The sequence below is a fragment of the Scyliorhinus canicula genome, chromosome 6 (assembly GCF_902713615.1).
Source record: "Scyliorhinus canicula chromosome 6, sScyCan1.1, whole genome shotgun sequence".
Lineage (NCBI taxonomy): Eukaryota > Metazoa > Chordata > Chondrichthyes > Carcharhiniformes > Scyliorhinidae > Scyliorhinus > Scyliorhinus canicula.
The window spans coordinates 51,345,322-51,355,435 of NC_052151.1; the positions used below are offsets into that span (position 1 = coordinate 51,345,322).

Below are 10,114 nucleotides of genomic sequence, written 5' to 3' on the forward strand. Positions count from 1 at the left end.
CCACCAGCAAGGGGTCCGGCTGCCATTTTGGGAGACCGCCAGGTAAACCCTGGTGGCCTCCCAGCGGGCTTCAGGGATTGTAGGACAGGTGGCCCTTCCTCTCAAGCACTCTTTGGCTCATGGATATGAACCCACGCCAACAGTGTTGCCAACTACTTCCACCAAACCCCCACCCTCCCTGTCCAAGACCTACTTGACTGGCCCCAGACCCCACTAAGCATGTTGGGAGGGTGCATGTTGAACAATGTGTGCTCTTCCTCCAGAGGCAGTCCTAGTGGTGGCCACAACTCCTAGTGGTGCTGGTAAGCTGTCGGCCCTCTGATTGGTCAGCTGCTCCTTTTGGCAAACAACCAGCCTTAACACTGACGACAACACCAACAGCAGCTGTGCTTCCCAAATATGGCCTGAGGTCCTAATAATCTCAAAATTACCCCCAGCACCTTGGAGACTTGAGGCTTAGTTTCTGGGCTCTGCTAGATCTGAGGTGGGCAGGCGCTATTAATAGCGGAACTGGATTGAGTGCTGGTTCCCTGACTCCATTCCGCTCCCTGGACCGTTTCCGAAAAGTGTGGAAGATGGCAGAGCATGGCTCCCCTCTGCACGCAGTTGGTAGCCAACAAGGCTTGTTAAGGGTCCATTGGAGAAGACTGATTATGATTTTCCAGGCCACCCCATGGCAGTAATGTGGGGGGGGGGGGGGCGCAACACTCCAGGTAGGCAGCAGCCGTAAGCCTCCCTATAGAGGGCCAGATCCCCACCCACAGGGGTGGTCTGGCTGCAAAAGCCAGTTTTTAGCTTAATTTTTCAAACGTTGGAGAGAGGCAACCTCGATTTTGAAACCCCCACTCCCTTACTAGCCTTCCATCACAGCCTGCTGCTCCTTTCAGACTAGAAAGCATCTGATTGGCCCTCTAGCTTCAAGAGCACACCTAACGTCCTTAATTGGGCAGCTCGTGAATTGGCGACATAGGGAAAAATCAGAAAAAATGACTTTTCCAAATGTGCAGATTCTGACCCACATTAAAGCCTTCATGTGGCATTGCAGAAGCCCACAGTAAAAAGCCTTCCCCTGACCAATTCTGGGTGGAAGTGAACTGTAAGCTGGAAAAATCTTGGAAGGAAAATTAAGATCTAGCTGCATAGGCTGTCGTGAGTAGAAATATCAAGAGTTTAAACAAGACAAAAGTGTAGAATAAATGTGGAAAAGAAAATAAAACGAAAATCTCAAATGTACATCTAAATAATAATATAATTTTTATTGGTGTCACAAGTAGGCTTACATTGACGCTGCAATGAAGTTACTGTGAAAATCCCCTAGTCAACACACCAAGGCGCCTGTTCGGGTACACAGAGGGAGAATTCAGAATGCCCAATTCATCTAACAAGCACATCTTGTGGGAGGATACTGGAGAATCCGGAGCAAACCCACACAGACATGGGGAGAATGTGCAGACTTCGTACAGACAGTAACCCAAGCCGGGAATCGAACACGGGTCCTTGGCACTGTGAAGCAACCGTACTAACCACTGTGCTAAACACATAGCGTATAAGTGATAATATTGGGAACCTAGAATCATTGATTTAAAATAGAAAATCATGACTGAATGTCAATAACTGAAATTTGGTGGCAGCTGGATCAGATCAACAATTTATTATTCCAGATTGTGCAACTTTCACTGTATTTCCCTTATCTGTCCCTTCCTCAAAAAAATATTTGGGATCAAAACACAAGCTGCATTTCAAAACTCAGTGCTGACTGTATAAAAATTAGACTAACGATAATTATGAATTGAAGGTGGGGAGCAAAACATAATTTGGTTTGCAAATTGTAGCATCAGTGTAGAGTTCATTTAGGCAGATTGTTGTGGAATCTTTCTGTTACATACATTCAAGCGCATCAAACAGATATTCGCCCTTTGTAAACAAAGTTTGCAAGTTGATTTATGATGACAGTGCTGCTTTTTTTATTAAACAGAAGTACAAAAACTGGTTTTACAGTTATCAGATTTGCATATAAATGGTCTTCACTGTTAACGACCTAAGGATCGTCATGGAACTTTATTTTGCTGGAGGCCAACATGTTCCAAAGGCATTGCATTGCTTTCTAAAGCAATTTCCTTGCACTGTATTTAATTGTAACTGGTAGACTGGCAAAGAACCAATGCTCTGTCATGCGTTTGAAAAATATTACATTTTTGTTCATTTAAAAAGAACAATGACAGTTATTAGTTATCGGCGTAATTATGTACTAAACAAGGATGCCTTCATTCGATTAGGCTATGTTCAAATTTGACTTCCCGATTTTCTCAGATTCATTTCAATTATTATCCTCTGAGATGAAGACAGTTTCATCCAGTTCTACTGCATCCAAACCAGCTGCCTGAAGTGCAGATCCGTTCTGTACTGCTGCTGCATTACATTAAATCATTAGAAACCTGTTGAAGCAAAAAGTCGGCACTGCAGCAGTTTGTGGCTTTTTTTTTGACAACATGTTAACTTTTGCTTCCTTTCCCACTAATAGCTAACAGACCTTTTAACCAGAAAGGTCAGCTTGTGGTAGCTTGGTAGAACTCTTGCCTCAGGGTCAGAAGGCTGTGGGTTCACGCTAATAATCTAGACACTGCATTACTGAAGGAGTGCTGTATTATTGAAGGAGATCATCAACCTTGCTCTGCTAACACCGCAAAAAAACAGATTAATTGGCTACTTAAGTTATTGATGTGTACAAAATGGCTGCCAGGTTTCTTAGTGGTATGAGTGAATCTTAAAGATTCAGTGGCGCTGTTCAGAGAAGGTGAAGGAGTTTTCCTGAAGTCTTAAGCAACATCCTTCCCACACCCAAAGGCACCAAAAATTTGATTAATCAGTCACTCAGCTCTTCAATGCTTGTAGAACATTACCAGTGCAGAATGGCTACCATGTTTCTCCAAATAAATATGATTACCACACTTAAAAGTAAATGATTCAAGATTTTTAAATGTGATTTTTCTTTTAAACTGTGCTCAATAACTGTAAACAATGTTTTATATATATATATATATTCATCTTAATAAACAGCAAACTTGTTCTGATTGTTTTCTTGTATTGATCGTCAGGGAAAGTATGACAGCAAAGCCAGCACACCACGCTTCCCAAAGGCCAAGGACGAGGGCTGGTTTATCATCCTAGGGGAAGTGGACAAGAAGGAATTAGTGGCTTTGAAACGAGTGGGATACATTCGAAATCGAAGCACAGTCTGTCTAGCTTTCTACACCCCTGAGGCCACTGGAAGGTAAATACTAATACAGTGACTTGCATTTATATGGCAGCTTTAACACCGTAAAATGCCCCAAGATGTTTCACAAGGACATAAGGAGAAAATGGGACCTGAATCAAAGGAAAAAGAATGCTAGGAAGGGTGATAGGAAGCTCGGTCAATGAGGTGGGTTTAGGAGGAACCTAAAAGAGGCAACACCAGCGGAAAGCTGGAGAGTTTAAGGGGCAACTTCTAGATCATGGAGCCTAGGCAGCTGTAGGAAGAACCACCAATGGTGGCAAAAGATATGAGATATGGAGGGAGTTGGGGCTGCATAAGAGGCCAAAGTCACAGAAACAGAGAGTTTGGGGGGGGGGGGGGGATCTGTAGAGCTGCAAAAGATTGCAGAGATAGAGAGGACCAAAGTGATGAAAGAACTTAAATACAGGGAGGAAATTTTTAACTGTTGGCAACTGGGAGTCAATGTAGCTCAGTAAGATTAGGAGTGACGAGTGAACAGGAGGTGGTATGGGAAAGGATACTGAATTTTGGATGATCATACCTTAAGAATACAGGAGCAGGAGTAGGCCATTCACCCGTCGAACTTGCTCTGCTTTCCATTTAGATCATGGCTGATCATTTACCACGACGTAATTTTCCTGTGTGGCCCCCATATCTGTTGCTGTCACTAAAATCCAGAAAGAACATGCTCAGTAATTGAGCCCCCACAGCCCTCTGGAGTAGAGAATTCTAAACATTCACCACCCTCTGAGTGAATAAATTCCTCCTCATCTCAGTCTTAAATGGCCTACCTCTTATTTGGAAACTATGTTCTCTGGGACTACTAGACTCAGCAGCCAAGGATAAAATCCGACCTAGGTCTACCCTGTTCGGTCATTATTATATTTGCCATTAATTATGGCGTCCTCAGCAATCCACCATGGTGTGTTTTATGCAAATCGTAAAGGAAATAATCCAACAGAGTCAATCACCGTAACATTGACTGCTGAAAGGACTATGAATAGGAATTAATTCAAGCTTGACCATCCTTGAGCATAAATAGTGCTACAATGCTCAATGGTTCATACCCATTTCAAGGTCGGTGTAGCTATTATTCTGAGCAAATAGGCATACCTTTATGATGCCAGAGAGCAATTTTTAAATAAAGTAAACTAACTTGTAAAAATTTATGAGTTTTGCCAAAAGCAGAAAAGCTGCATGTTCTGTCCAGAGTGATAGTACCATTTTTTAAAAGTTTTGCTTAAGAAAATAACTCGAGGCTCTCTCCAAATTACTTTTTTTTAAATTTGGCTATGCCTCCCAAAGTTGCGTCGCAAGCATCCATTTGGACATGTGAGTGCACCCTGCAGTAATTTTCTCTTCAATGTACCCTGAGATCGCTTGTGAAGAATTGAGGGAATGAATCTGCATCCACTCTGTAATGCCGTGTTTTAGAGGCTTTGTCACCATGCACTTTTATGTTCACAATTATGCACGGCTTTCTATTCCAAGGTCCCAGTACAAATAAATAGGTGAGTCTTTGCATATATTTGTCAAACAAATAGTAACATTGCAGTCAAAATAATTAAAACACTGAGGTTTCCCCAATGCCATATCAACGTTTACAGCACAGGAGGCCATTGAGCCTGTGGTGATATGCATCACTGTAAATACACAAGGGGTTAATGTAAATACACTACGACTAAGTAAACACTAAAGGAAGCACCAGAGACATCATGACATGCAGACATCCAGCTGATGAACATACAGAATAGGACACGACCAATGGGCAGAGGTGACACTACCACAAGGGGGCATTACACAACCCATATACAAGGACAGGGCACACATGCTCTTTCTCTTTCCACAGGCGACACTTAGAGAGTAGGGCAGGGGCAGATCAGAAGATCACACCCACCACATGGCTTAGAGCAGACTGGTTAGTTAGACTGAGTTACTATAGCAAGATTAGCAGGAGAGTCAAACTCATAAAGAACTGTGCTAATGGTTCAATAAATCACATTGAACTTACTTCAAAGTCTGGAGTATCTTTCGGTCAAAGCTGCATCGAATTACAGCCTATGTTATCCCAGAGTACATAACATAACAGAGCCTATCATTTCTGGATGAGACTTTAACGACAGCAATTCCAAAACTATGCCAGAGCCCCTCACCCTACCCCAAATTTCTACATTGTCCTCTTCTTCAGTGAACCATCTAATATTTTTGGTCACAAGTAAGTAGTGTAGTGATTTTTATTGGATAAGAAAACTGGAGACTTTTAAGTTCAAATCGCACTATGAAAATGTGACAATTTGACCTAATCAGAATGATTACAGCACAGACCCAGGGCCGGCCCAAGGTACCGGCAACTCGGGCAGTCGCCCGGGGTGCCATGTGCTAGGGGGCGCCAGAGACTCGGGTCCCGCGCATGCGCAGTTGGGCCGGTGCCAACCAGCGCATGCGCGGTGGCCGCCCTCCCCCAGGGCGGCCCCCTCCACCCCCCCCTCCCACGCCCCCCCCCCCCCACTCCGGCCGCCCCCCCCCCCCCCCCCCCCCCCCGAAGGGCGCTGAAGTTCAGCTTGCCCGGGGCGCCAGCAACCCTCGGGCCGAGCGCACAGACCAGCATTCTGCCGTTATTGTCTGTGCTCACTTTCCTGTGCAATTTACCTAGTAGCACTTCTGAATTCATTTTAAGCAATCTTGAAATAAAGAGACCAGTATTAGTAAAGGTCACTAAAGAGCTGTCAGATTACTGTGAAAACCAAACTGGGCGGAGAGCGTAGCTGATGTTTTTGTTATAGAATCCCTACAGTACAGAAAGAAGCCATTAGGCCCATCGAGTCTGCAGTAACTCTCCAAAAGAGCACTCTACCTAGATCCTCTCCCCTGCCCTGTCCTCGTAACCCTGCCCATCGATCTTGGCCAATTCACCTAACCTACACATCTTTGGAATGTGGGAGGAAACCGGAGGAAACCCACACAGACACAGGGAAAATGTGCAAACTCCACACAGACATTCACCCGGGGTCGGAATCGAACCTGGATCCCTGGCACTGTGAGGCGGCAGTGCCAACCACCGTGCCACCCTTATGGAAAGAAACCTGTCATCCACATATAACTCCAGTCTAAATACAACTCCCAATTCCACATCAATATTATTGACTGTTAACTGCCTTATTGTGGCCTTTTAAACCACTCAGTTGTATCAAATCGCCTGCGGTTCAAGAAGGACCACCACCTTAAGGGCTACTAGGGGATTGACAACCAATTCCAGCCTTCGCAGAAATGGGCACATCCTGAGAATGAGTTTAAAAATATACAATTTTCCCTTAACAAGTCCAATGCGCTCTCCCTTAACTAGTGCATGTGACAACATTGCTTTATGTTCCAGAAACCCTTTGCACAGCGGCATTTCGCCTAATGTTTCCCCTCACTCGCTTCGCAACTATTTAAACTGATAACACAATAAACCCCCCAAACAGCGGAAATAATATTTTCCTCTTAAAACTCTCAAAAATTCTTTCATGTACACAATTATGCACGGCTTTCTATTCCATAAGAGTGGCACGGTGGTTCATAAAATTCTTCATAATTTTCAAAACATTTAAAACATTGAAAAAATCTCCTCCTAGCTTTCTCTAATCCAATGGAAATAGTGTCATTATCTCAAAATGTCCTCTAACTAATAGTTTTTTACATGGTGATCTACGCCCTATAGTTTTAATACCCTATATGTAAGATGGCACCAAAGGCTGAACATCTCTAATGGCCTAACAAATACCTTGTATGAATCATCATTGTTTCTTTATTCTTTATTGTACTCTTCAAGGTTCTCCATCATAAACCCTAAGGAAAGATTTGGTTCTAAGAGTTTGAAAGTAAATCAGTATCTTGGTAAAATTGAATTAGGATAAACTATATTTTTAGATTTGGAATGTGAAGCGATTTGTAATCAAACAGAATCTTAATTTTTCTTTAAGAAAAAGAAGCATTTTTGATGACTATAAGGAAAGGACACAAATCTCAAAATGAAACTACTTAAATTAGTTTTATGTATTTTGACATATTTCACTAAAGTAAGAAAGTATTATTCGATAATTATCATTTCAGACAACTGTAGCATACAAATTCAGTGAAATATGGTGATTGTTTTAAAATTCTTATATTCAAAATTTATTGACCTAGTACGGGTATTTTTGTGCATTAGCATTTTCAGTGTTTGCGTCATTCGAAGTGAAGGAAGTTTTTAAGAAATGTATTGTTTTTCTTTTGTTTAAAGATATATCTACACTCTCTATCTGATGAATGATAGCTATCTGGGGATGGACCAGCAGTATGACATTTATTTGGACGTGATACCAGCGAGCATTTATGCTCAGGTCAACACCGAGATCTCTGATGCCAGGAGTGACCTGACAGTGGCATGACATGACTGACTTAGTGATGAACAACCCGAAAGCAGAGATCTTACAGCACAGATTGTGCCGGTGTGTTGGAGCGTACTGAAATTACTTGATATTTGCCTTAGTAGATGCAACTTCTAACCTCAGACTCGATGGAAATTACAAATAGCAGCTGAGGTGACCTCGAGCATGATTCATCTGTACAGCTTGGTGGCCTTATGTAAATTTGCATTTTAGATTAAAGCTGCAGCTAGATAATTTGAGATTCCTTATATAGTCCAGCTGAAAGTTATCCATTGAGAATCATAACTTCCTTCTATGTTACTTTATGTAGGTTACACATTTGGCATTGTCGAAAAGTCATTGGGCACTTTTAATTTTTTTAGTAAATTTTACTTTTAATTAAAATGGCTTTCACTCAGTGAATACAAAGTTATCTCTACTGCCGTCAGTCAATATAATTACTTAGGTGATAAAGAAATTAACTTAGTTTCTTCTTTATAATTAATAAAGCAGGGACTTTTATTTAGCTCCTGTGATTTGTACTGGTGTATTTAAAAGCTTGTTCTGTATAGTGTAAATTATTTTGAATGTAGCTCTCAACTCATCAGTAATATCAACAGGGCAAAATGAATGCCTTCGCAATCAGCACAATTTTTTTGTTATGAATTTAAAGTATATTTTTTAAAAATCTCTATCTGTATGATGGGAAAGTAAATAAGGTAATTTAAAGGCAAGTTGTGATTGAAAATTCATTCCCGTATTGACTGGGTGCAGAGGGTATTCATTTCCATGGCAACATGAAGGCTAAACTTGACACATTCATAACCATGGGGTCAGGTTATACCTAGTAACCTTTCTCTGCAGTGAGTGTTGCAATACTTCATTTGTCAATATCAATTTAGTTGTATCTGTGAAAATTAAGTTGTGCCAAAATACTTGCATAGCACAAAGAAGATTTGATAGTTACTGCAAAAAGGGAAATCTGCATTAAATATGAGTTTGATCTGTTGATTGCAAATGTACAAAATCATTAAACTTTATTGCAATACATGTCTTGCATTTTTGTCATTGAGTAACAACAATTGAAGTATTGTGTAATGAAATTAATTTGTCTTTTGTTTTAAATATTTAATGTCTCATTGCCATAGAAAAGAGCTGCATTGGTTTCCTGATTTTGCTTTTACCAATAGGTAATTGAATAACATAATTATTCAAACAAACCATTTTTCATTAGATTTAGTCTTTTTAAAAATATAGTTATTTTCCCAGTACTGTACCTGACATTTATTCGCTTATGAATGTACTTGAGATGGAGTATGGTAAAGCACACAATTTAGAATCTGTTCTACCACAATCTGCAACATCGGGATGGCAAACTGAAGGAGTGAAATGTTTTAGTTTTGAATTGTTGCTGATCAAATCGCTAATATTAATGCTAAAAATTTGCCTAATATTTTTTGAAGTACCAAATATCAGTTAGGAGAATAGTAAGACTGCTGATCCTGGATAAAAAGCTTAACACAGAAGAAGGCTGTGGAAAGTGTGCTTGTATAGTCCCTTTTGATTCAATTTTCAAAACTGCACAGTCTAGTGACAGAAGCAAAGGTTCACTATCTTGGTTGTTTTGGTTGAGCTTGGAGGCAAGTGGAACTGGCTAAGTTAAGGTTGTAATGCTTCAGAAAACTAAAACCTTTTAATGTAAATTCCATGGTGCTCAAAGGGAACAAGGTTTATATTAAACTGTAATCGCAGTCACAAGATATTGCTCCTGTTCTGTACTCACTACAAACTGCATTATAACATCGCAATCACACCCACAAGTGGTTGATTCTTAAATGCCCTCTGGGATTGACAATGAATGCTGGCCAGCGGCACCCAAATCCCAGGAATTAATTTTTTTAGAAGTTAACCTTACACAGGCACATTCAGACCTGCAGGATACTCCCCCACAACTGCATGCTTCAAACAAGGTGGGACGAATGCTATAATGCTATCCCTTATCTTGTAATATTACATTCTTATGATGCAACTGAAAATACTGTATTTTAGGGGAGATATTCTTTTCAAGAAAGATATATTCATTATGATCTCATGTTTCAATATTCACTGGTTTGAGTGTATTCAGTGGTTCAGTTGACTGCTTATTATTGGTCTTATCAACTCTTCTCTGTAACATGCAGCTTTTCTCCTCTTCTACGCCAGTTGTGTAAAAGGAAATCCTACTGAGTCTGTACAGCTTGCTCTGTGGGAATTATTTGAATGATTTTCGCACTGCAATTAAATACTAGCTTTGGAAGGTTTCATTTTAAATTTGGGTGGAAGCGTTGCTGTGAAAACAATTCCTCGATCACTCATAATCCACCAAATCAAGAAACATCCAGACAGAGGAACAGCTTCTTCCCCACGGCTACTAGACTCCTCAACGACTCTCCTTTAGACTGATCTGTTCCCTGTAAGAACACTATTCATG

General features: G+C 40.9%; 1 protein-coding gene across 3 annotated transcripts in view; it reads left to right on the top strand.

Moving 5' to 3' along the window:
• Positions 1-8,694, top strand: part of ascc3 (activating signal cointegrator 1 complex subunit 3) — a 661,661-nt gene extending 652,967 nt beyond the window's left edge. For all 3 annotated transcript variants that reach the window (XM_038799272.1, XM_038799274.1, XM_038799273.1), the window contains exons 41-42: positions 3,096-3,271; positions 7,518-8,694. In XM_038799272.1, coding sequence (XP_038655200.1) covers positions 3,096-3,271; positions 7,518-7,665 — 324 coding nt within the window. In that variant the 3' untranslated portion in view covers positions 7,666-8,694. The remainder of the gene's footprint in view (positions 1-3,095; positions 3,272-7,517) is intronic.
• The last annotated feature ends 1,420 nt before the right edge of the window (positions 8,695-10,114 follow it).